At 39.1% G+C, this 26,980-nt stretch overlaps 1 protein-coding gene across 7 annotated transcripts; it reads right to left on the bottom strand.

The window, feature by feature from the left end:
- Positions 1-82: 82 nt before the first annotated feature.
- CCNL1 (cyclin L1) lies at positions 83-26,980 on the bottom strand. 7 transcript variants are annotated; one of them, XR_007127095.1, is made up of 14 exons: positions 26,546-26,972; positions 26,161-26,235; positions 25,574-25,683; positions 19,714-19,834; positions 18,571-18,635; positions 16,761-16,860; positions 16,552-16,656; positions 16,312-16,453; positions 15,750-15,861; positions 15,548-15,646; positions 11,976-12,144; positions 8,072-8,134; positions 1,586-1,670; positions 83-686 (listed from the first exon to the last, which is right to left on the bottom strand). XR_007127095.1 is itself a non-coding variant. In XM_047728786.1 (11 exons), exons 1-11 carry the CDS (start codon positions 26,846-26,848, stop codon positions 14,476-14,478), a joined length of 1,581 nt encoding a protein of 526 aa, XP_047584742.1. In that variant the 5' UTR covers positions 26,849-26,969; the 3' UTR covers positions 13,961-14,475. The 7 variants fall into 7 exon arrangements, 2 of the variants coding, with proteins under 2 accessions (XP_047584742.1, XP_047584765.1); XR_007127096.1 differs by lacking the exon at positions 8,072-8,134; XR_007127097.1 differs by lacking the exons at positions 1,586-1,670; positions 8,072-8,134.

Consider the following 26,980-nt stretch of genomic DNA (forward strand, 5'->3'; position numbering starts at 1 on the left):
TCCTTTCTGTTTATCAAGATCACACTGGCCAAGGCCAGGTGTACCCGGGCCAAAACAAGCAGACCTTGACCCGGCAACATACCAACCCATTGGTTTCACCGTGTTCTCCCTGAATGTCTTTCAGCTCGACTGATAAATCACGATCGGGATGGTTTATGTTGACTAAAACCAACTGCACCCTCCAACCCACCCCCCCCACCCCACCCCATGCCAGCTTCAGCCATTTCTGTTCATAGGCGCAGCCTGCGTGTCCATGCAAAGTGAAGTAAGGTGGGTTTTTTCCCTACAAGGTGGAGGCACTGAATCCCCATTGCTTGGGATGTTTTAAAATCCTACCCACTGCTTCGGTTTGCTCTTTGAGAATATGTCCCAGCTCCAGGAGAGGTTAATCCACTGTGCTTGTTGTATTCCGTGTGGCCAGCTGAATGGGGCTTTTCTTCTTCAAGATTTGCAAAGGATAGTCAAGATCCTGCTTCAATCACTGGCATTTCAGAAGGGTTCTTGAAATAACAGAATGGTTGCTTTGCACTGTCGACATTTTCGTCAGTGAATGTTTATGAAGTGCCCACGCCGCTGTTGCTTGCCAGTTCTGAACCCAGATAAGAGGGAAGGTTCTTTTTTCTGTTGCAGAGGGAGGCTTGGTCAGTAAATTGCATTTCTTCTAATTCTTGAAGGCCTTCCTTTTCCTGAGAGGGGGGTGGGGGAGAGGGGAAGTCATTTTGTTTTTGCAAATGAGAGAGTAAAGTTTTTGCTAATGCATTGTATTTCCTCACTTATCTCTTGGTTTTCCAGATGGTGCTTTGTTTTCCAAAACCCTCAAATCACCTGTCTTTGCACTAAAAATAGTCAAACATTGTTTGAACTCATACTGTAGCAACTTGTGAATTCAACAGATAGTTTCAGTTTTTCTGACCCACTCTCTCTCTTTTCATCCACTGCACCCAAGAACAAATCATTCAAATGCTGCATGGCTGGAATGAGTCCCAGGGAGGGAGTCCATCACTGACCAACTTCTCTAGCCTGGGCGGTCTTACACTGACCCCTTGTGGTGAGGACAGCGTGGGCTGTGTCCTTGTGCTCGCCATGGAGGGCAGGGGCTGCTGGGCTGGTCTTAAAGAGCAGGTGGCAAAAACAGCTTGTGAGGTCCGAATGGCCCCAGGGTCCTCGGGCACTCAGTGCCATCATATGCACTCTCCACAGTGAAAAGGCTCTGGGCTGTGGACTTGGCTTTACCTCTTGAGACACAGTAAACCAGACTTCTCAACAGAGGAAGTCATTCCCTGGGATGAAAAGGTGCGTTACCCATTTTAGGCCTTAGCAGGAGCTTTTAGTCAAAGCAGGAGCTCCTTTGGCTGGGCTTTAAATCACCTCGCTCTTCTCGGAGCCTGGCCCGTTGCCCGACACTTTGTAACACTCCATAAATCCTTGCGAAGTAATTTCTGTTAGTCTCTCATCAACAGTCCTTTACTGACCACTTACTGTTTGGGGTCCTTGGTTAATCCTAGGGATATGAAAACGTGTAAAGGACAGTCCCAGACTTGAGTCTAGTTGGAGAATGAGGCCAGGCACAAGAGAGGACACTCACCGGCATGGAGGGATGTGTGTTCATTGCTCAAGGAGTAACAACCGGCAGAGAGAGGCACTAGTGTTTGGGGAAAAGGCAGAGCCACCTATGACACGACATCAGTCAGTCACTCGGATTGGGAATAGGGCTCTACTTTTAAGGAAGTGATAAAAGTAAAATCTACCAAGTACCTCCTACCCTGCGCCAGCGTCCTTTACGTACATCCTTAATTCTCACAACATGCATGCTGGGAAGTGTCTCCATCGTCTACCAGGGGATGAAGGAACTCAGGCTCATGGAGCTAAGCAGTTCTGCCCAAGGCCACACAGCACTGAGCAGGAGCACCAGGCTTCTGATGCAGTCCGATCGAACACCAGAACCCATGCCCCCTTTCACCACCCTCTCTGCCAAGGAGGAGAGGTAAGGAACCTTATCAAGTACCTTGGAGAATTATTTGAAGCTTCTTCCAAAGCCAGATGCTGCAGCTCCTAGGAGGCAAAGGCCAAGCTGGTGGCCTGAGTGCAACACTGAATGGGGTGGTGGTGGAGCTGCTGGGTTCCTGGGGTTGATCCCAGGACCTGGCCAGCCTGCAGCCACAGAGGTCACATTGGGCTCAGGTGTGGGCACAGGCATGCCTCCCCTGGACTAGTTCCCAGTGGCACACAGCTGATAAGAAGCATCCACCGCTAATCTCCAAAAGACCTCTGATGCCTTATAAAGAAGCCAAAGTTTCCAGGCTTGAATATAGAAAGATTTAATTACAGTGGGACTCTAGAAAAGCCATACAGGTTGATGTACAGTAGACTGGTTAAGGATGTGGACTCTGGAACAAAGTATTTGGGTTTGAATCATGGCTAAGCCACTTACTGGCTATGTGAAATCACCTTTCATGAGTTCCCCCCAACACACCCCATAGGGTTTTTGAAAGATGTGAAATGAGTTAACATATGTGAAACAGTGCTTATGTAAACAGGTGTCTCTGTCTTTATTTTTCTCTCAGCAGAACTTAGCAAAGTTATGTACCCTTCGGGTTGTCATCCAGGATTCAAGTCTGGATTAAGGATTTAAATGAGGCTTAACTGGACACGTCTAAAGACATTAGTGTTCCTTTGGAAATAGACAAATCCTTATTGTGCTCAGAGTACAACTTGCCAGTCAGCTGGTAAGAGATTTCTCTTTGGAGAGAAATCTTTCACATCTAGCCAAAAGTGATCTCTAATGGGCAGAAGTACTTATTGCTAACTCTTACTGCAAACTAAAATGTTCTTGTAAGGGAAAGACAGACCATTGGGAGTATGGGAGCTGATCATGGGTGAGGAAGGTTGTCATAGGCCAAAAGGAAACTGTCGTGAGAAGCCCTATACGTTGGCATTGTGGTGACCATGACCTTTAAAAGTCACTCTATCTCCTTTACAGCCAGTGCTGATGAGAAAGCCCAAGGGATTCTCATAACACACTCCTAGAGAATGTACAAATGTGAATATTTTAGAAAGTCAGATATGTGAAGAATAGTCTTAAAAATATTCATCAGTTGGTTAAGTGGCCGACTCTTGATTTTCGCTCAGGTCATGGTCTCAGAGTCTTTAGACTGAGCCCTGCTTTGGGCTCCACTCTCAGTATGGAGTCTGCTTGAGATTGTCTCTCCCTCTCTCTCTGTCTCTCCCCTACTTGTGCTCCCTTGAGTGTACTCTATCTCTCTCTAAAATAAATCTTTTAAAAAAATATTCATCTCAAAGGACAAAGGAACTAGCTTAAAAGCAATTCTTATTGGCCACATCTTAGATAATTATAGCAAAATAAACGATGGTAATGGATTATGACCCACAAGATGGGTACACACTGATATACATAAACAAATGAGTAAATGAAGAAGGGAAAGCTCTTCCTTACAGTAGGATTCCAACTAATAAATATGGAAGGAATGCTGGAATTAGAAAATCTTTTTCAATAAATGTTTCAGGCTAACATCAGTAGATGCTAAAATTAGTAGGCAGAATGATGATAAAAACAGCATTTATGTGATCTCAAAACACCTCTTCCGTAAGGTACTATTACTTATAAAGGGGGAACTAGTAACATTTAAGTAGAGAACACTGGTAGACACCACCTTCATTGATGACCAAAGTTAAAACCATCAGTCATGGAACCAATCAACATGGGCCTCCTAATCTGATGCACTGAGGAAGATACAACCTCACTTCTGTTGTACTCCTACCAAAAACACAAAATCTGAGTCTAATCATGAAACACCAGGCAGACCTCAATTAAAGAGCGTTCTACAAAGCTCCTGTTTTACCCTGGGAGGAAGGAGCAAAAGAACTCTATAGTGATGGAGTAGAATTGGAGGTTTCATATGAAAAGACGTAGAAACGATGACAACAAGTAGCAATGAGTCTACCTTCTGCTAGAATTTGGTCCCTCACTAACAGGAACTTGTATTTCTTAGAGGAATGGCTTGTTCCGGGGTTGAAGCAGAGAAAGTACAAGGCAAACCTGGACTATCTTGTACAAGAAAGTAACATAATGCCCAAAACTAATGGGGACATATCGAAAGGTCGAAGGAGCTAGCCTACAGGAGTCTCCACTGGCCTAATTTGGGATGATGTCAGCATCACAATGAGAGGAATTTATTTTTTTTTTTTTTAAGATCTTAAGAGTCTATAGATACTTGAAATAGTAAGAGATGAAGGGAAAGCTCTCTTCATAGAAGAATGCCAACCAACAAATGTTTAAACAGCTAGAAATAGAAAAACCACCATTTTCCAACTGCTATAGTAAAAAATAAAACAAAACAAAAACTTGATTCAGGTAAGACCATTAATGGATGCTAAAGCCATGGGTGAAAACTATCAAGGAACAGGGAATTCACTCAGTCTTCATGTATAACCCCACAGAGTACAGATTAAAAGTACCTTTATAATGGAGGACTATGGTAGACACCACTTTAGTCAAATGACCAAACTTAATGATAATGGGACAAATTGACATGTGCCTGCTAAGTGATACACTGAGAACACAGTATCATCTATGTAGTGTGCCTACCAAAAATGTTTAAACATGGATCTAATCATGGGGAATTTTCTAGATTAATGCAGCTTAGGAGATAGTAAACTAAATACAATATATAAACTTTGGATCCTGCATCAAACAACCAACCCCCAGTTATAAACAACCACAATTACAACAATCTGGGAGATTCTAAGGTAACTGTATATTACATATCTGTATCAATGTTCAATTTCCTGTGATGACAGTTGAGTTGTGGCTATGGGGGCAAATGTCCTCGATCTTTGGTGATATGTGTTAGAGTATTTAAGGGTGAAGTGACTTAAATGGTTCAGAAAACAAAAATATGTGGCTACATATATATACCCAGAGAAATCATGCGTGTGTAGCAAAATATAATTACTAATGAACCTTGGGTGAATATAAAGGTACTGGTTGTTACTACTCTTAATTTTCCTTATAGGTTTGAAATGTATCAAGTTATAATGTTGGAAAAAATAAAGCTCTTCAAAACAAAAAAGGTTGAGGTCATGAAAGACAAACTGAGGAACTATTTCAGAAGAAAGTAAATTAAAGGCAATATGTGATTCTAGATTGGATCCTGGACCAGAAAAGGGCATTGGTAGGAAAACTGGTAATATTTGATTAGGTCAATATAATTTTTTTTAAATTTCCTGACTTCGATAATCCTACTATGGATATGTAAGATAAAGATCCTTATGGGACGCCTGGGTGGCTCAGTTGGTTAAGCAGCTGCCTTCGGCTCAGGTCATGATCCCAGCGTCCTGGGATCGAGTCCCGCATCGGGCTCCTTGCTTGGCGGGGAGCCTGCTTCTCCCTCTGCCTCTGCCTGCCATTCTGTCTGCCTGTGCTCGCTCGCTCTCCTCTCTCTCTGACAAATAAATAAAATCTTTAGAAAAAAAAAAAGATCCTTATTTTTAGGGAGTATACACTGAAATACAGGTAAGGGGACATCATGACTGCAACTTACTCTCAAATGTATCGGAACATCCAGTACATACACACATGCAGAGGGAGAGAGAGCGATGAAGCAAGTTGGGAAATCTGGGTGAAGGCTACACAGGAATTCTTTGTACCATTTTTGCAACTTGTATTTTGTAAGCCTGAAATTATTTCAAAATGAAAGTTAAAAAAGTGTTCATTTCAGTTTTTTTTCAACTTGGTTTTCTTATGTCACTGCAGTGGGTTGAAAAGTGTCTCCCACCTCCCCCAAATTCATTTCATCTAGAACCTTAAAATGTGACCTTATTCGGAAATAGTGTCTTTGTGGCTGTAATTAGATGAGGTCATACTGGATTAGGGTGGGGCCCAAATCCAGTGACTGGTGTCCTTATAAAGAGGGGAGAAGACATACACCGAGAGAAAAGGCCACATGAAGAGGGAGGCAGAAAATGCAATGACATGGCTACGAGCCATGGAATGCCAGGGACAGCTGGGAGCCACCGGTGGCTAGAAAGAGTCAAGGAAGGATTCTTCCCTAGAACCTTCAAAGGGAGCACAGCCCTGCCAACACCTTGATTTCAGACTTGTAGCCTCCAAAACTGTGAGAGAATCCATTTCTTTTTTTTTTTTTTAAAGATTTTATTTTTATTTATTTGACAGACAGAGATCACAAGTAGGCAGAGAAGAGAGAGAGAGAGAGGAGGTAGCAGGCTCCCCGCTGAGCAGAGATCCCGATGCGGGGCTCGATCCCAGGACCCTGGGATCATGACCTGAGCTGAAAGCAGAGGCTTTAACCCACTGAGCCACCCAGGCACCCCGAGAATCCATTTCTTTTAAGCCAGCAAGTATGTGGTAATTTGTTACAGTGACCCTAGGAAGTTAATAGTCACCCACCTGCTTAACACAGTGGCTCTCTGGTCTACAAGTCACCACAGTCTGGCATCCATAGGCCTCTGACAATGCTAAAATGGTGATACCACTGACTGACCATTCACTACAGGTCTGACACTGTGCTAAGTGCACCACATACATACATCACGTCTTTTAACCCTCGTACCATCTGAATACAGCAGACTCAATGACTCACTCTTCAGATGGGAAATGGAAGTTTGGAGACATTAAGTAGTGTGTACAAAATTAGATAAAAACAGTGACTGCCAGCAGTCCGACTCCTTAAGTCCACTATTGCCTGCCTTCTCTGGCCACACAGGGCTGGTGTTCCCCCCAGCACGCACTCCACAGTCCCCCTTACACGCTACCTCAGTATTACATTGCCTTTCCTTCTTGGCCTTTCAAACTCTTTCCCATCCCAGGCACCCCGCATGTTTCCTGTTCCCTGTGAAAACTTTCCAGGGTCTTTTAGGCCACAGGGGTCCCTCTTCCTTCTTTAAACTCAGCACTCATTATACTGCTTGCCTGGCCCTAAACTATACTGAAGATTATTTTGGATATTATTTGGATTACTTTGGATGTTATTTGGCTTTTAAAATAATGGCCTCCAACTGGAAAGCAAGTACCCTGCAAGCAAGTATTATATGTAGATATTTGCCACATATCTAGCCATCGAGACTTTCTCTGCCTTTATTTCTCTAGGTAGAAACCTATCATGGTAGCCCTCATCAGGTTCAGTGTAATTATGGCGACTCCTGACATTTGTAATTTGACTATTTTCAAGTAAGTCGAAAATTAATTTGCTCTTCATTTCACTTGTGTGGAAAATATCGTCTGCCAGGACTAACCAGTTTCAACATGACGTCATTGTACATTGTTAATCCATGTTGCAGTAATTATTAAATGAATAAGACTTGGTTTGCTTGAGAAGATCCAAGGAAATAAAACATTTTGAGCAGGAAGTTAGTTTTGTAATTTAGGGTGGAAAATACTGAACCTCATGGTGGCTTAGATTTATGATGTGCCTTGTCTTTGTGCTGTGGACAAAGATCTGATGTGTCAAAATGCTCTGTATAAAAACAGGAAGAATCCACTTGCGGAGTTTTTCCACAAGCACTCCAGCAATGCAAAAGCTTGTCAAAGGAGAAATTCCAGTTTGAAAATGTTAGCCATAGAATACTGGTCAGCCAGTAGAGAGAGGTTGGGCACAGTATGCAAACGGCCACTTTCACAGACGTGGAGATTTGTGGAGGTCTTGGATTATCCTCTGTGATGTCAGGGGTCTACTGCAAAAAGACCAGGCAGGTAACACCAACGAGCAAAAAGAGCAGGATTCAAGAAAAATACCACTGTTAGCACACTGACAGATGCAAACTGACAGCTGGCTTCAGCGGCGTCAGTGCTGTGATTAAGAGGGAAGAGAAGGAGCTATGATGCATTGGTATGTGTGCACCCCAACCAGAGAGCTACTTGGGGCTAGTCAGTTGATGCCAGGGATTGTGGAGCTCATATATTTTTTAAAAAGAAGCTGGAAGTTTAGGTTTTTATGTGACTATTTCCAATAAAAATATGTAGCAGCTAGTTCATTTAAAACTAACATTGCACAAACCAAGTACATGCGCAAGCTAGGATTTGGCCATGGCCTACCAGTTTGCTGGCTGTTGTTTACAGGTCTCTGGTCCCCATTTTGAGCTCCAGGAACCTAGAACCCTGTGAAAGGAATACATACATTCATAGAGGGGCATTTGGATAAAGAACACATTGAAAGTTGAGGGCTTAAAAACGTCCATATTAGCAGTAAGTGAAATTCATTCATTCCTCAGTATTTACTACACACCCTATTATGGGGTCAGGCACAGTTGTAGGATTAGGTGAGGGGCATACGCTAATGAACCACTTTTTACTGCTCTCTTGAAGCTTATGTTCTTGTAAGAGTCAATGATAAAACTAAGGTAGTTTCAGATAGTGGTTTTAGGAAAAAATTAGTGCTAAGGAACAGAACATGATGAGAGTGGTGTCAAGAGATGCTTATTTTGGATACAGTGTGAGAGAAGCCCCCTGTGGAAGGGCACATGGATGATGGAGCCAGGGCATAAGATTTGGGAGAGCATCCCAAGTAGGAAAGACAAATGCAAAGGCTCAGGAATAGATGTGCATATATGAGAAGGAGAAACGGGTTGGTTGATGAAGAGGCTGACAAACATTGGATTATGTACAGCCAGAGTCAGGGGTTTGTATTTTATTCCAAGGGAAGGGGAAATCATTGGAAGCATTATGTATTAGAGGAACACGATTAACGTTTTAACTAGATTAGCTGCTATTTGAAAGACTGTGGCAAAGGCAGAGACAGAAATGCTGCTACCATAGTGTGAGGTGATAGCTGATGAAAGAATGGGGTGACATATAAAAGCAGGCAGAGTAGCAATTTCCTCTATGTGGTACTGGGTTAGATATAAACTAACCATCAGTGGCAAAAACAGAAGGGTTGAGAGAACACCTGGACCAGTGTTCTCATGAAAATCTTGTCCAGAATCAGATCTAACTTTGGTGAAGTAACATTCTGAAATTACTCTATTTTGAACTGTGTTCATAGGAAATGTAGAATTCAAACTCTAAGTAGTTGGGGTGCTTTCATATAAGAAACTGTTTGAATTTTAAGCTAAAATTAAACTTTATATTTGCCCAATATATAGTCAAACAAAATGCTCTGAGGTAAGGCCAAGGGCTGATGAGGTTAAGTAACTTGCCAAGTCCCCTTAGTGGAGGGGTATGAAGTCCATCTTCCTTTCATTAACAAAATTTCAATGAACAAAATTCAAGCGGCTACAAAGTCAAGCTGTGACTTCCAGCCACACACATAGCTACTCTAGGGGACATGCAGGGATCAAAGCCCAACCAATGAATACTGTCCCCCATCCCAATTTCCCCAGTGGGGAAGTGATGGTTTTCCTTATCAAACCCCATGTACATCTTCTCTCCAGCTAAACTAAGCTCCCAAAACGCCTATGATTTTATCATGAATTCTGGAAAAACCTGGTCTTTAAGGAAAAAAAAATCCCCAAAACGTCACCATTATCTATTACAGCCCTAAGAAATGGCCCTTAGGACAATGAATATTATTATGAAATTCCCTTGTTTTTGGAAACTCATGAGAGCTACCTTTAAATTTTTAAAGAATGGCTTTTGATGCAGGCTGTGGGTGTAATAATGTGGTTAGTAACTGATGGTAACAAATATTTAAAGCTTTATAAAACAGCTTTCTCCTTGAGGAGAACACAGGCAGCAGCCTCTTTGACCTCAGCTACAGCAACTTCTTCCTAGGAACATCTCCAAAGGCAACGGAAGCAAGGGCAAAAATGAACTATTAGGACTTCATCAAGATCAAAAGCTTTTGCACAGGGATGCTTGGGTGGCTCAGTGGGTTCAGCCTCTGCCTTTGGTTTGGGTAATGATCTCAGGGTCCTGGGATCGAGCCCCACCTCGGGCTCTCTGCTCTGTAGGGAGCGTGCTTCCCCCTCTCTCTGCCTACTTGTGATCTCTGTCAAATAAATAAAATCTTAAAAAAAAAAAATTAAAAAAAAAAAAAGCTTTTGCACAGCAAAGGAAAGAGTTAACAAAACCAAAGACAACTGACAGAACGGGAGAAGATATTTGCAAACAACTATCAGATAAAGGGCTAGTTTCCAAAATCTATAAAGAACTTAGCAAACTCAACACCCAAAGAACAAATAATCCAATCAAGAAATGGGCAGAGGACATGAACAGACATTTCTGCAAAGACGACATCCAGATGGCCAACAGACACATGAAAAAGTGCTCCACATCACTCGGCATCAGGGAAATAAAAATCAAAACCACAATGAGATATCACCTCACACCAGTCAGAATGGCTAAAATTAACAAGTCAGGGAATGACAGATGCTGGCAAGGATGCAGAGAAAGGGGAACCCTCCTACACTGTTGGTGGGAATGCAAGCTGGTGCAACCACTCTGGAAAACAGCATGGAGGTTCCTCAAAAAGTTGAGAATAGAACTACCTTATGCCCCAACAATTGCACTACCCTAAAGATACAAATTAGTGATCCGAAGGGGCATATGCACCCAAATGTTTATAGCAGCAATGTCCACAATAGCCAAACTATGGAAAGATAGCCATCAACAGATGAATGGATAAAGATGTGTACATATATATATAATGGAATACTATGCAGCCATCCAAAGAAATGTAATCTTGCCATTTGCCAGGATGTGGTTGGAACTAGATGGTATTATGCTTAGTGAAATAAGTCAATCAGAGAAAGACAATTATATGATCTCTCTGATATGAGGAAGTTGAGAGGCAACGTGGGAAGTTTGGGGGGTAGGAAAGGAATAAATGAAACAAGATGGAATCGGGAGGGAGACAAACCATAAGAGACTCTTAATCTCACAAAACAGACTGAGGGTTGCCGGGAGGAGAGGGGTAAGGAGAGGGTGGTTGGGTTATGGACATTGGGGAAGTTATGTGCTATGGTGAGTGCTGTGAAGTGTAAACCTGGCGATTCACAGACCTGTATCCCTGGGGTTGATAATACATTATATGTTAATAAAAAAATAAAAAATCAAAAAAAATCTCAAAACTTAGACCTCAGTAAAAAGGTAGTCATTTTGATGCTATTTACTAGTCTTCCTTTAAGGTTAAGATACCAATCATTAAGGACAAATGTAACATTCTATACCATGAAAGGACTTAAGTATTTAGAATTAGATCAGTAGAACAAATACTAAACAACTCATCTGCATTACAACTTAGGGCTATACAGGGGAAACACAAGATAAGGAGAGAACATATACAGAGTTGGGGAAATAGGCACGCAAAGCTATCAAGGTGCAGGCACTAATTAAGAATCAGGAACTCAGGGGCACCTGGGTGGCTCAGTGGGTTAAAGCCTCTGCCTTCGCCTCAGGTCATGATCTCAAGAGTCCTGGGATCGAGCCCCGCATCAGGCTCTCTGCATCAGGCTCTCTGCTCCGCCGGGAGCTTGCTTCCTCCTCTCTCTCTCTGCCTACTTGTGATCTTTGTCTGTCAAATAAAGAAATAAAATCTTAAAAAAAAAAAAAAAGAATCAGGAACTCAGTGAAACAGCTAGTCAATGAGGCAGCCGTCCAGTAACACTTGTAGAGTAACACATATCCTGGGTTGCCAGACTTCCAAAATTTCAGAGTAGTAAAAAAAAATAAGAAAAAAAAGACAAGTTACCAAATCTGAATCTGACCAAGTCTTGAGATCTATGAAGTTTGTAATACAGGAGAGAGAAATGTATGTCCAGGGATTCCACAGGGTTACAGTGAGCAAACCCAGAATATGAAAATGATCTCAGAACAATTTAAGGGTAAAAGGGTGGGAGAATCTGTGATTAAAACCAATGTAACATATATGGGCTTTGCTTGAACATCCTAATATAAAATAAATTAAGAGATAGTAAGGATAATATGGATATTGACTGGGTAGTTAGGCATTACTGTTAATTTAAGTATAATAAAAGTACTGTGGTTATGTTTAAATCCTTACCTTTTAGACAAATAGTTGGGGATGGTTATCAGTTGTCTGGGATTTTCTTCCAAATAAGCGTGCAAAGTAGAATGGTGAATTGGTAGGTATGAACAAGGTAGGCTGACCACGAACTGATCACTTTTGGAGCTGAGATACGAGTATTGTACTACTTCTACTGGAAAATTTCCTTAATAGAAGTTCAAAAATTGATATACTTCAGTTTATAAATTCAGGTAGAGCAGTAGCAGGATGTCAACTTCTTGACAAAACCTAGAAAATGTTTTTCGTTTTTTTTTTTTTTTTTTGCCTGTTGCACAAGGCAAAAATTAGGATACCTGGAAAAAGCCATCTCTGCCAATACAAATCTCACCCCACATGCAGATGTGTTCCCTGCCTCTTCCATCTTCACAAACCTCACCCATAGTGCTCTTTCCAAACAAGGTAAGTAGGTAAAAATTTAAAAACTATCAAGAGTTCAAGACTATTAACAAACAGGGCCTTTGCTGACTTTTGCCTTTGCCTTTCTTCAATGTCTATCTTGTAAAGGAAATAGTTCCTGTTTAGATATAGTTTAGGCTCTTAAACAGCTATAGTTCAGCAGTATTACAAAATCATATATAGAAAGGACGTTTTTCTTTTAAAGATTTTATTTGACAGATTACAAGTAGGCAGAGAGGCAGGCAGGGAGAAGGGGAAGCAGGCTCCCCACTGAGCAGAGAGCCCGATGCGTGGCAGGATCCCAAGGCCCCGAGATCATGATCTGAGCCGAAGGCAGATGCTTAACCCACTGAGCCATCCAGGCACCCCTAGAAAGAATGTTCTTAATACTATTCACCTCCTTTCAGAAGTTACTTTTATACTAGGTCATGTTAGTTTCTAGTTAGATATAGAACTTATTTAAGTAGCACAACCAACATTTTAAAAATCAAAATGAGTCTTGTCTCCTTCAAATGTAGCTGCCTTTTCTTTTTCCAGCCCCACTGCCCACCACTGGTGAACCTGTTTTAAAAGTCTTTGGAATCCTCTTCAGCAGCTTTTTTTTTTTTTCCTTTTAAGCATCCTTAGTGACAACAAATCTCTTTGTGGATCTATTTCATTTTTTGATACACCAAAAAATCATTTGGAGCCAAGTCTAGTGGACTAATTATCAAGCTATGAGGTGTGTTAAAAAATTAATGGAAAAACCTGTTTTAACTATAAAATAATGAGATCATGTATGGCCTTCTATGATTTCTAGATTCAGGGGCATCTGGGTGGCTCAGTCAGTTGAGCATCTGACTCTTGGTTTCGGCTCAGGTCATGCAGGGTTGTGGGACTGCCCCACATCTGGTCCCATGTGAAATCTGCTTGAGTTTCTCTCTTCCTCTTTGTCCCTCCCTGCTTATGCTCTCTAAAATAAAATCTTTAAAAAGACTTCTAAATTCACTTGCAAATTATTGGGAAAATAACTCTCAGTGTGAATAACTTAAGTATTCATTTGAATATAAGGACTTGTGGCTCTGTCAACAAATTTCATTTTGTGATCACACTTTTTATCAGCCCCAGCCAAGTCCGGTGGAGCCTCATTTTACTACTGAATCTTCCTAGCCTAAATAAAAACTATCACTAAATATCTAATATAATTTTAAAAAGAACTTTAAAGGTCAATAGGTCTGATTTAGTGTCATTTTAAAAGTTTTGATTTGTTCAAGAGGGCAGCTCACTTAAAATAATATGGTACCATTTCTTAATTTTAAGTACTATTTATGTGCAAACAGATTTCAATTTGGAGACTGGCTTAGTGCTACAATGTAACATTTAATATTACATTGTTGCACAGCTCCCATTTGTTTTGTCCATGTGTAAGGCAAAGACTTTTGCAACAGCTCCCAATGCAGGTAATAACTGCATTTAATAATCTTAATCCATAACTAACAGAAGAATAAGTCATAAAATCAGTACAAGCACTTTACTATTAAAATTTCACTTTTTAATAATTTATTTAAATAAGATATTTGAAGCAGTTTAGAAAAACAAGATTTGTATTTTATTTCCTTGTAAAAATCTTTACACATGCAGACAAACCAGTGTTAAGAAAGTATTCACCATCATTTAAACAAATAACCACTTAAATAGAACAGTGTCTGCAATTTTATCTGTATAAAAATAAGATACATTTTTACAGAATTCACGCTCCAGTTCTTATAGCAATAAACAATACACAACTATAATAAGTACATTTGAACCTGACCATGGTTTTCAATTAGATACTGCTAGGGCATTTTAATGTGCAAAAAAAAAAAAAAAGAAAAACAAAACAAAAAAAAACCCCAAAAACAAAAACCAAAAGGAAAATAAAATAAAAACAGAAAAAACAATAGTTCTTTCCGAAAGAAATGTCCTCAGTGTTTCTAGAAACCTAGAGGGTTTTATAAAATCAAATCCTAATCAGTTCGCTTTTAATATTTTTGATTATGAGTCCATACATCACACTGTAGATAGGCAAAACCAGGAACTGATGCAGGCTCAAAGGAAGAAGTCAGCGCCTGTGCCTGCCATGTCCTGAGCGACTGCCACCATGGTGCTTGCCTTTATGGGACCTCTCAAAGGAGCGAGACCTTTCACGCCTGTCCCTATGATGTCCCCTTTCATGCCTGTGTTTCTTGGCAGCATCTGAATGATCCCGAGACTTGCTCTGAGATCGAGAACGAGATTTTTTCCTTTTATGACCATGTCTATTTGAACTTTTTAAATCATCTCTGGTATGCTTGGCCTTAAGGTGAGGAGAACCATGATTATGATGTCTTCTTGGGCTTTCACTGTGACTGCGGGACCTGCTTCTTGATCTTGAGCTGTATGTTCCAGATCGGCTCCGCCTATTATTATAACTTAGATAATAAAAATTTGAGGTTTAGATTCAGCTTCTGCTGAGAGCAGATTATTTTGGTGGTGCTTATTATAACAGGTTCAAAACAAAACTACTGACCTGTAGCATGTAGCAGTACATGTCAGATGGAAAACTTCCATTAATCTCCCTACTCCCCACTAACTCCCATGCAGCCTATATTAGAGAAATCTTAAATGTACTGTATTGTATCTATATGCCAAAATTTTTACAAAGCATCCTGGATAGCTATGCTTTTTATTGAGTATCTCACACATGTTCAAAGAGCCACTAAACAGACACAAGCAGCTATCAATCTAATTACAAAGCTAACCAGGAAAGACTCTGGCTATGATCAACTTGAGTTTTGGTTGTTATTAAACAGTTAATAAAATATTAGTATTTTCTAACTGAAATTGAACAAAACAACCATTTTCACACATTATAAACAGGATTATCATAGCTTTCCACAGCACTTTGTGGCCAGCCCCTACACTTCAAAAAAAAATGGGCAAAGACAGAATAGAATACTTGGTAAGCTATACCACCCCAAAACAAAAAGCCACATATAGGCAGGACATATTTCCAAACTCCTTTTCTCATAATATATCTCATGTTAAAAAACTAAATCTAGCCCAACTGAGAAAATATCTAGGTTCAATTTTTTTAAAAAGCAAGAACTTTTACTCCAAATATGACTGCTTTCTCTTCAAGAGTATTTACTTACTGTCTTCTTGGAGTATGTGATCTAGAACGTGATCGTGTTCTTGACCTTGATCGACTAGCACTCCTGCTATTTCTACTTCTCTTGCTGTCTTTTCTTACACTTAAAAAAAAAAAAATCATTATTTTAGATACATGTTTAGTATGTTAGAAATTAAATACAAAGAAGATTCTTTAGACCGGTTTTCTAAGTCAAGTATACTCACCCATTGTAAGGGCTTTTGGAAGCCTGTTGTCTGTCCTCAGGTTCTTTCTTGACAGTCTTCACATTAACGGATATTGGTGACTTCTCTTCAGCCTTCACTTCTCTTGGTGATGCTTTAAAAACAAAACACCAACAAAAAACAAAAAGACATGTTACCTGTTGGGATTTAACAGAGGGCCAAAAAGTTGTTTCTAAATGTAACTCCTCAAAGTACCATGCTTTCAAGTAGTAGTCTTGAGCTATCATGAAAGAAACCAGTAACAGCTTCTCGTATCACTGTTTCTATGCCACTATTAAGTAATGCTATTTTTTTTTTAAAAGAGGTTTTATTCATTTACCTATGGGGGTGGGCAGAGGGAGAGAAAAATCTCAAGTAGACTCTGCACTGAGTACGGAGCCTTGACACAGGGCTGGATCTCATGACCCTGAGATCATGACCTAAGCCGAAATCAGTAGTCAGATGCTCAACTGACTGAGCCACCGAGGAGCTCCTGAGCGCTAAAGCTTTCTAATAACCACACACCTGCAATGCTCAAATCATTTTAATTCTGAATATATCTTACATGGTTTGGAGGCTGGAGAAAATCCACCAAGGGTTGAAAGGGCTGGAGTTCCATCGGGATTCAATCCCTTTGCTTTTAATTTGGCTTCCTGTAAGGCTACTTTTCTTTTCTCTACTTCTTTTTCTAGCAATTCATAGTTTGGCTGATGGAAAAAAATGAAGTTAGTATTTTTACCTTATATTAGTTGGAACTCTTTTAAGTACTTAAAAAGTATTAACACAAACATGAGTAAACTACTACCTTTTTTCTGGTATAAAGCCTAAGTGTTTCTATGCAGATTTCTTGGATCTCTTCTTCTGTAGTACCAAAAAGAAGAAACCAATGGGGACGAGTTGGTAATGGAATCTAAACCATAAAAACAGAATGGTTTAGATCAAATTTCAGTTTATATCGAGAATGCGAATTCTTGAGATTTATCCTATAGAACAAAACAGGCTATATATACCTACCTGAAGGGCTCTAGCTGCAAGGTAGATACAAGCACATGCTATTGTCTCTGGTTGAAATCGAACAAATACATTCGTTCGAAGACTGTCATTCATATAATTCCTGAAAGATATTTCAACCATAAGCTTTGTACATAAACACAGTCCTTCTGAAGCTTACATAAAAATTGGAGACTCAATCTACTTTATTCTTTTTTCTTCTCATGTTTATATTCATATCCTCGTATTCTAGCATGTAACAATTCTTAACTCAAAAATCAGTAAGAGATAAGAATTTAACACTAGAACCATTCTTCACTTTTCCTATTTATGACCAAAGTTCTTTAAAATAATTCCACATTATTATTCCAAATAGAACTTTAAATAAATTTTCATGTATTTCCATAGAAAACGCTTTCAAAATCAATTTTGACATAACTTGTTTCAGAAATGATAAACCACTCCAACAATACTTCAAGCCATTAATTATTGACCATCTCTCCTTTTATCCACAATGAAAAGCAGTGTCAACCAAGTTCTTTTAAAAACTCAAAATACTGTGACAGGGGTAAAAAGGCATTTTCAGTAAGCACTCACCAAGTTATATTAAGAAATCTCAGCTACTGCAGAAAACTTAGGTAGGGAAGAGCAGTAAATACATAAAACAGCCTTGTTTACATACCTTTTTTTGTGACTAAGTATGAACAAAAGCAATAAACTACTTCAGTTAATAAATTGCTGGACAATATCCCTGAAGTATTAAAGAAATTTCACAAATTGATTAAAAGGTTAAACTAAAAGACTATTTTTTAAAAATCCTTACCCATGAAATAACTGCTTAAATGTTTTATAGAGCATATATTAAAAATGTCATGCATTTTATAAACTCAATTAGACTTTTCTAATATTACTAATATTTACTGAATCCTAAAGAAGCATGGCAGTCATTAAGTCCAGAACATAAAAATTAACTTAAGTCCTGCACATCATTAACAGTCTTGAAAAAAGTAGTTGTAGCTGGACCAAATTCCTTATTTTACCTTAAAATAAGCCAGCCCTCCAAATCAAACATCTTCATGTCAAAAGTTAAAAGTTCTAAAGTGCTTATGTTAATATTAACATTTCTTTTAAAGACTGTACTTCTATTATTGCCTCAACAGTCCAGCAGCTGTACTTCATCCAGTATGGGAATGGTGCCCATTTTAAGCTGCAAGTTGTAGTTTCCTTTGGTAGAATCCATGCTATACATACTAAAAATAGAAATCTAAGTCAAATTCCTAATAAAAAAGTCATTTAATTCATAATGGCTGGACAACAAATCTATCAAAAATGAACTATTCATTTTGATAGTTACAGGTATACATTATATACATAGGCATGTTGAATAGTTACTTCTAGAAGCAAATATACAAATCCTTTTGACACCCCGACAGAACTAGAAGATGCTGCCAGATGGATATGGACCACTTCAGTGAATCTCGGATCAGAGCTTGCACTGGATTGGCTGGAGAGCAGGGCAGCCAATCAGGCCATCCTGAGGTCATGGGCTGAAGTGCAGAGGGCAGAGTTCTATGACTTACCATCATGGACTACCCTTTAATTAAAGAGTAGAAAAAAGAACAAAGTTAAATTGAGTTCTCCATTGAAAGCAATTAGTCAAGCCAAGAAAACAGGAAGCAGAAATAAGCATTATTTACCTTTTGGTTAAAAAACAAAAAAAAACAAAACGCACCAAAACAAACTCCTCTGATTATTTTGGAAAGGGAAAATGAAACTTACTTTATTTCTGCTTCTGTTTTCCTGGCTAGGAAAGAAATATAAAAAAGCAACTTACCAGGCAGTCTGAACCAGGGTTTGATTACGTTCACATTCTAAGACTTGTAAATACATAACAATGATCTGAAGGACAAGGGAAAAAAACTCAATTTAGCATATGGGTGCATCTTTCAGAGTACTGAATTCAATGAATTTAAATAACTGAAATGTTAGATGCAAGTTTTAACTCTTCTACAAACTGCACAGATAATACAGACCAACCTAAAAGGTACATTACCGGCAATGTGAGTTATTCTGCTACTAGATTATCTAAAAACTTAAATATGAGCCAAAATTGCACAGGAAAGAGTTAATCAAAGACAATACCTAATTTCTCATGAACACTTTACTATGTGACAGGCACTGTGGTAGGGATTATTTCACTTATTTTCCAAGGTACAATTCTCCATGTCTAAAAACCGTGCAGACTACGCTTTTAAAGTTACACAGTAAGTGTAATCATATTATAATACTGTGGGTATTACAATAAATAAACACTACACTTTCTGCAGTGAAGCTAATCATGTTTAAGAGTATAAGTAAATACTACATATAAGTAGCTTCACTACAGTTCAAGTCAGAGCTTTCTGAACCTGTATAATCAATCATTCCCATTTTACAATCTTGAAGATGTAGAATCTGAGAAACAGAGATATTTGCCAGAGTCCCAGAGCTAATGGCAGAGACAAGTTTCTATCACGGACAGTCCTATCCCAAGAGCACCCCTACAGTAATCACTGTGTTCTAATGATATGATCATCCAGCCAAGAGGTACTGGAGAAATCTATAAATGTACAATAATGGTAACAAGAGAGCAGCCACCACGCTTTGAACATTCTACTGTGTGACAGGTAGTGTCCCATGTACTTCTGCAGATGTGTATTATTTACTCCTGGAAATAAAGTATTTCACTATCTGTTTTCTAAGTAGGGAAACTGGGTTAACCACAGAGGGAAAAAAGAATTTCTCTATGCCCACACAATGAAGAGTGAAGATCTGAACCCAAAATCTTTTTGACTTCTATTTTACTGGCAAACTTATAAAGAACACCTTTTAAAACCATGGTTACCTCTAAAAAATAACCATAACAAATTCATCTAAGACACAATTTTAAGAAAAACCCTAATACTTACGAATGTAATTTCTGCATTCTACAACTCACCTTATGGGGATGCTTGACATGGACACAAAATCCCAACTCCTTTAGCACCCTCCTCTCTGCCTTGATAACTTGATTTTTGGTGTTAATGTAGTTCTGATCAAGGATCAGGGGGCTTGGAGTCCTATAGTTTGTAAGAAATAAAATCAAAACTGTTTTGCACATCCAAAAAATTTTATTTGTGGCATCTCCATTTTCCCTTCCAACCAACTATTGGCAACAGAAACCAGCTTTTTAAACTCCTGCAAACAAGTTAAAGCATTAATCTTATGCTGTCCAAGTTATGCTAATTAAACATATACTTAACTAAGTTTCTATAGGAACTAGCTCTACCCTATAGTGAAAAAGTCACTCCAAAGCTTCTATCTAGCCATTGCTGATCTTTTTCACAGGATTATCTTTCAGGTGTGATGTACATAAGATAAACTTAAGTGACTGTTGATTTATCATCACAAACACCATTAGTCTCTCTCTATCATAGACTCTTTGTGATGACAAAACTAATTTTTAGCTCTTGAAAATATTAACTATAAAGACTTGATAGATTACAATGATTTTACTCATTTTCTAAAATAGCAACTCTTGACTAGTTGATGGCCAAAGTAAAAATCAGAGAGGAAAAAATGGTAGATAGCTAATCCAGATTCTAAGTGGACATTCTGCTTAAACAAATTTTTCTAAGAATCCACCACTGTCAAAGAAAATCTAAAAACCAAAGAGTCAGCCCAATTAAAAAAAGAAATGTTTTAAAAATCAGACTCAAAATTAATAGTGATCAATGAAAACTAAACTTGAATTTGGTCTGATTTGTCCTTATCAGGCAGAAAAATTTTTATTTAGTATGCAATGTAAAAGAGAAGGGAGCATAATGAGGGAACCAGAACACTCGAGGTGTCTGTGCCAGACTTAATTCTGAAAGGTTCTAAAGCTGTAACACAGAAAGCTATCTACCAATGGTTCAATGCTCTGGAAATAGCATGTTCAATTAAAAGACTACCTGCTTTAAATCTTAAATTCAAAACTGGTTTCTTCCCTAGTCCTGAGAAGTTTGTTTCAGTCAGGTCTTGTGGACTTTCATTTCCCAATGTCCTTTATTTGATACATTTTTAGATCCAACCACCAAGAAATACATTTTCATTAAGACAAAATTATAAGGTATATATATGGGGAGAACATTTAAGTATTTTCCCCCATACTGAATTCATTGTCAGCCAAAATATTCAAGAGTTTTTGCTCTGGGCAGAATGTTAGAACACCCCAATTCACAACTCATTTTTACCATGCACACCAAATCCAGTAAAATGTAAGCTCATATTTAAATACATCCAATTGAGTATTAGATAACAACTGAAATGAGCTATAATTAATAACTAGCCCTGCAATGACATACTATCTAAAAATCTTTCATTTATCTTCCTTTCTTACACCCATCTAAAATTATAAAAACTGGATAGACTATTTCAAATTATTTCATACAATATGATTTTTATCAAATTACATTAAACAGAGTTGGCAAATCTGAGATGGAAACTAGCTTACTTAAATTAACAATGCTGAAAATTGGCTTCCCTCAGTTCAATTCCCATTACAGCTATGAAAAGTATGAGGAATGAGGCCACCAACTGGACAGGGGACTGATTTCTACCATAAAAATGTAACAATGAATCTATCTGATCAGAACAATAGACTAGTTAACTGCTCTTTGGGAAAAAAATTAACTTCAGAGCAATCAATGTACCCATGAAACTGTACCCTAAAAATCTTCAGGTTTGTAATTTTTCAGGGTTTATCACCATAACAGGAAATTTGGAAAAGTCAAACCCACACCTCAGACTCTCAAAACTAGTTATTTTATGGCCCTCCTTCAACAGGTATTAGGAAAGAGAGTATCTCCACTATTTTTTTTTTTAAAGATTTTATTTATTTGACAGAGAGAGAGAGAGATCACAAGTAGGCAGAGAGGCAGGCAGAGAAAAGAGGAGGAAGCAGGCTCCCGAGTATCTCCACTATTATAGCTGCCTGCCACTAACTCTCTACCCTGTCATTCAGACCATAAACTGCACCATTACAGTCCTAAAAATAAAATTTTACAAAATTAATAATCTTTCCCCCTTTTTGTGTTGAGCAAACTCATCTACACCTTTTACTAATAAGCATGCTTTAAGAGTTGCCTTCAAATTCTGTTAAAAATTCATTTTTTCTGCAATTAACCAGCAACACTTGTTTGAATAATGGCTACTATCTGATCCCAAATCAGGCTTACTCATTCATTAATTCAGCTTAAATGAATTGTTATTTTCCATTTAATCTGCCACAATTTTTGCTTTCCCTTCTTTGTATATAAAAATCCCAGTGACACCAAAACTCGACTAAGGAAAGCAAACTCATTATTTATTATAATTCAACTATAATATTCATCTTCTTGCTTAGACCTTCTGTCACCTAGTTTTGATAAGGGTACTTTTTTAACTTTGTACCGATGTAATTTGTTATCTTCATTTTGTTAAGAAGTGGTTTTAAATGAGGCTGAATGAACATGTAATTTACAACTACCTTATAAAGATTACTTTGTATCAGAAAGAGAAATGTGTCCCCATAAGTCAACAGTAAGGAAAGGTTAAAGAAAACTGTCTAAGCAAATGGTTTCCTTACTTATGTTAACAAAGTATCAACTAGTACTGCCTATGGCAGCAAGCCTATAAAACTGAACTGAGGCTTTAGAATTTCTTCATCCCCAATTTGGTAAACTTTCCAGTAAGATTTAGGAGGTGACATTCTTAAATCTCTTAAAAAAGAGAACTTTCATCTACTCAGAGAAAAAATAATTTTCATTATCAACAACCGACCAAACCTAACTCCACCTCTCCCGTTTTTGAGTTTGTCAGATTTTCCAAATTAAATTTCAATGAGAAGAACAATTTTCAAATTTTAGTTTTAATAGGAAATCTTGGGCTTTGGTCATTGGAAATTTTATCTGGTCTCTCAGAATAATTTTTCCTTTAGCATAATCAATCTAGTTGAAATACAACTTAACAGGAAAAAAAAAATTAGAAATAGGAAATCCAAACATGGTCACTCTCACTCATGTGATACAAAGACCCAGAATATTTGGAACTAGCTCTTCAACAGACTCTATTCAAAAATGAGATTAAGTAGTTTATAAAGAGCCAGACTGTTTTTCAATATACAGAAATGTGTAATACCTATGCCAAAGGAATGTTCCCTCTTTAGCAGTGTTTAAACAGATGAAAGCCACGACCTTTAAAGCCACCAAAATAAACAGAGAAGTTGGACTAAATGACAAGATCACTTAATACCCTTCCAACTTCATCTATGATTTATATACATATTGAAAATACCACACCATATTCATCAATGAGTGGTTCCATCAGCCTGAAGATTTATCTTCCTTTAGAGAAGCCTTAAAGGATGCATGTGGGCTCCTTACAATTATAGAAAATGCTTAATTTTCTGGAAACATGCTGCATATCAAAACCAAATTCGGAAACTACTAAAAAGGCTATTTTCCTTTTTGATTCACCCATTTATTCCGAGCTTAATTATGAAACTACAAAAAATTGGAGGGGAGGAATCAAATAACCCAGGACAAGACTTGGATAATGGTACTTTCTAAAAGCTCCTCTGGTGATTCAAATGTGTAATCAGGACTGAAAAATGACCTAAAGGCTACAAAAACGATGCCTCCTCTGTAATTACCAAGATCATACTACAATTTAAAGCTGTGCATAAACCACATTAAAACAGCATTATTAAGATAAACTGATATGCTATTTAACTAAAGTGTAAGACTGATAGTACTTTCTGCGATATTACTCTACATAAAAATATACCAAGCTACAGTTCTAATAACTTGGACAGCAAAGACAAAAGCTTGTAACAAGAAACAGGAGTTCTTCTAAATGGTTCACCAGTGGCCAACCTGTTAGTCCCCGATTCCAGTGACCTATTCTCAGAGCACTGGCTTCTCCTTGGGGATTTTCGATACTTCACTCACTGTTGCCATGACGACAGCTTCATCTCTATGTACCACTCCACATCACCCAGGCTTTGGTAAATGTAGCTGGTCGCTGTATAGTCGGTTGCAAGGGAAAAAAGAGTTGAAGTTAATAACATATACAAGTTACGTGTCTGAGTAAACTTGTAATATGCATAGAAACACTTTTACATCCTGCTTTAAGAAAAAGGCTTCCATGCAATTAACAACTCCTTTTAAATTTCATGCTATAATCAGACTTGTAAGATTGAGACAAAGTCAATTTCTCTGTAATAATGACCAAAACACACTATTACATCAGACACAACAGTCAGTCAGGTGAGATGTTTTGATTCCAAGGTTTTTATGGTTAAGACCTACTCTGACATCAAGGAAGAATACTCTAAGTCTCATAGAAAAACTTCAAGGTAGATAATCATTACTAAATGATAATACAATAGTTGGCTCAATGATTTGAAGAATACGGACAGAAAACTCCTTTAGGCAAACACAGAATCCTTTGACTAAGGATAGAAAGCCTTTCCACTACTGTCATTTTGTTTTAAACACCCTGAAGAATCAGCTAGGTATCTAAAAACAAATTTTAGCTCAAACCATACTAAATACCAATTTGAAATCTTCCCAATTTCCAGGGATTCCTCACCAAGAAGCTAAAAGATATTTTAAAATGAAATAAAAAATTAGTCTATCCCTGGATATGGTTAGGATGAAGGAGAAAAGATGGAAAAAGAATGTAAGAAAACTGAAAAAGGCTGTGAAAACCATCTGGGTAGCAATGTTTCAAACTTTGTAACTAGACTAAAGATTACTTTACTGTTTGTCTCTGGATAGTTCCATTACTGCCAACTTATAGATTCAACCAATAACGACCACTCACAAAGGATTACTAATCTGCCACTAACTGACACCCAACCCCCAACAACTTAAAATCCTTTTATAACTAACTCCCACAGTGTAAGTGTATCTAACATCACCACAATTTCTTAAAAAGTTAACACGAAAACTAACCTACACCAAGTATATCCTTCTGCAGTGTGTACCAGAAGTCACCTCTAGATGCAGGAAGCCCTGCAACTAAAACTTTTTGGCACTGCCTCACATGAACACACAGGTCCACATACAGTGTTGTCATGTAGCCACAAAATCCGTAAGATAACACTATTTGGTCTCTATTTTCTTACTTCTTACAAGATGGAATAAAATAGACCTTAACTAAATATAACCCGATCAATTAGTTATTTCTCTACCCCACTCACTGATACTGTATCTGACCAAAACAAAATACCTGTTTAATCCCTTTGACTTCAAACTTCAACCTTTATCATCCTGCAGTCCTTTCAGATCCGGTATTATGCGATATATCGTAGTTCAATGTTGAGAAGTATTCTAACAAAAGCCAACCTCAATTGATAAAGAATTAACTGGACTTCGAGTAGAAAAACAATCTACACAAAACTTTGCCACAATATTAACTTGAACTGCAGTGTTCACACTTCCAGCCTTCAGTCTTCCAAGAGAGGGGGGAGGGGAAATAACTTACAGAATACACTCACACTTGAGCCAAACGTATTCCCTTTCTTGTTTAATCTTAAGCCACAGGACTGGCTTCACAGCACTGTTAGGATTGTCCATAAATGCAACTGCCTCTACAAACTTTAGATAGCTGGTTAATTGTGGTTTGTTTTAAATTAATTTAAGTATTAGTGAGTTCCTATGTGAATTTTAACACCTAAATTAAAGCCGTTTTTCCTTTGCATCAGTTTTGAGAGGAAAGAATGTTTTGATTTGATGATTGGTGCACAATACAGTAGCAGCAAGAATTACTGTGTTCAATAATGCCAATCTTACCTTTTTCCTCTTAACTGGCGTAGATGGTGAAATACATTAATCACATCTCTTATTCTTCTAGGTGCTTCTTCAATTTTGGATGCAAGATTAATACAAGCCATGGCAACAATCTGAAAGAACCCACAATCCAATAAAATGTTGTTAGATTACACCACAATCAAGTACAATTAGGAAGATGTACACCCCAACAAAATTTAACTAATTCTGATGAAAAAAATTTAGGACACAGCTGGGACTTTTGGTGAAATAAAAGTCCGACTGGCTTTTCCAGGCTATAGGCCTAAAAGATTTGCTAATACTATGTTTTTTGCTGCTTAAATAATCTTAATTTTGAATCCAGAATCAAGCTAAGTCTCCCAAACTCTGAATTTGGTTAAAATGTTAATTTTTGCTAAGAGAGAAAATGGGCTCAAGATACGCTTTCTAGTTTTCAAACACATTCCAAAACTCTCTGCTGCTGAGCGAGAACTAGGTACAAAGGCCTAAACTAACCACTCCCTTTCTAGAAAAGCTGGCTAGAGACACTACCCCCTCCTCCCCGCTTCCGGATGAAGAAATCCCTTCACACCCGCCCCCGCGATGCTTACCTCGAAACTATGTTTGACGAAAGACTTGGAGTAGAAAAAACGATGAAACAACACCTGCCCCGTTGCCATCGCCACCTGCAGACGAGAGAAGAACGGCGGCGCAGGGGTCAGGCGGGACCGCACCAGGCGCCGCCGCCATTTTGTGCTGCCGCTCGCTCCCCTTCCCCCTCCCCCTCCCGCCGCGAACTGCTCGCTACCGAGTCCTCCATTCGCCTCCGCGCCCTCCCGCCCTCGACACGCCCGGGATCCGACTGGAACCCGTGGCTGGAGAGGCCGAGGAGGAATCCCCACCCTGCCGAGACACGGTGAAACCGGGATGCAGCGGAAGGGACAGCGGGGTGGGGGGGGGGGGCGCACTCTGCCGGCCCAGGGCCGGCGCACTGACCTGCGGCAACCGGAGGAGAATGCCGGCGGCCTGGATAAGCTCGCAGCCCAAGATGCGCAAATCGGTCTCGCTGGGCAGGTCGAGCCCGTCCTGCATGGACGGGGTAGGGGAAAGCCGCTCCTCCGGAATCAGCGAGTGGTCGATGGTGAGCGAAACTTCCGAGTAGAGGCGGTCGCCGATCAGGATTCCTCCTGTCGTGGTCGTCGTTGTGGTTGTCGTCCCGGAGCTGGAGCCGCCTGCGCTCGGGGCGGCGGACGAGGCGGCGGCGGCAGCGGTCGCCGTCGGGTGAGGCCCGGACGCCATAGTCTCAGCGAGCTGCACGCACGCCCAACGCAGCCGGAACCCGGAGCGAGACTAACCAGCGTCCTCGGCGCGACGGATATTCCCGTGACCGCCGGGTTCTGGGCCGCTTCACGCAGCGTGCGCTTCCGCCCT

This window comes from Lutra lutra, chromosome 1 (genome assembly GCF_902655055.1).
Source record: "Lutra lutra chromosome 1, mLutLut1.2, whole genome shotgun sequence".
NCBI lineage: Eukaryota > Metazoa > Chordata > Mammalia > Carnivora > Mustelidae > Lutra > Lutra lutra.

What these genes read in the sequence shown, in the direction of transcription:
- CCNL1 (XM_047728786.1), bottom strand. Translation starts at nt 26,848, where the DNA reads ATGGCGTCCGGGCCTCACCCGACGGCGACCGCTGCCGCCGCCGCCTCG. An exon ending in TTGCAGCTAGAGCCCTTCAG is followed by an intron (nt 16,657 to 16,760) that starts GTAGGTATATAT and finishes TTTATGGTTTAG; the next exon opens with ATTCCATTACCAACTCGTCC. An exon ending in TCACATACTCCAAGAAGACA is followed by an intron (nt 14,825 to 15,547) that starts GTAAGTAAATAC and finishes TTATTATCTAAG; the next exon opens with TTATAATAATAGGCGGAGCC.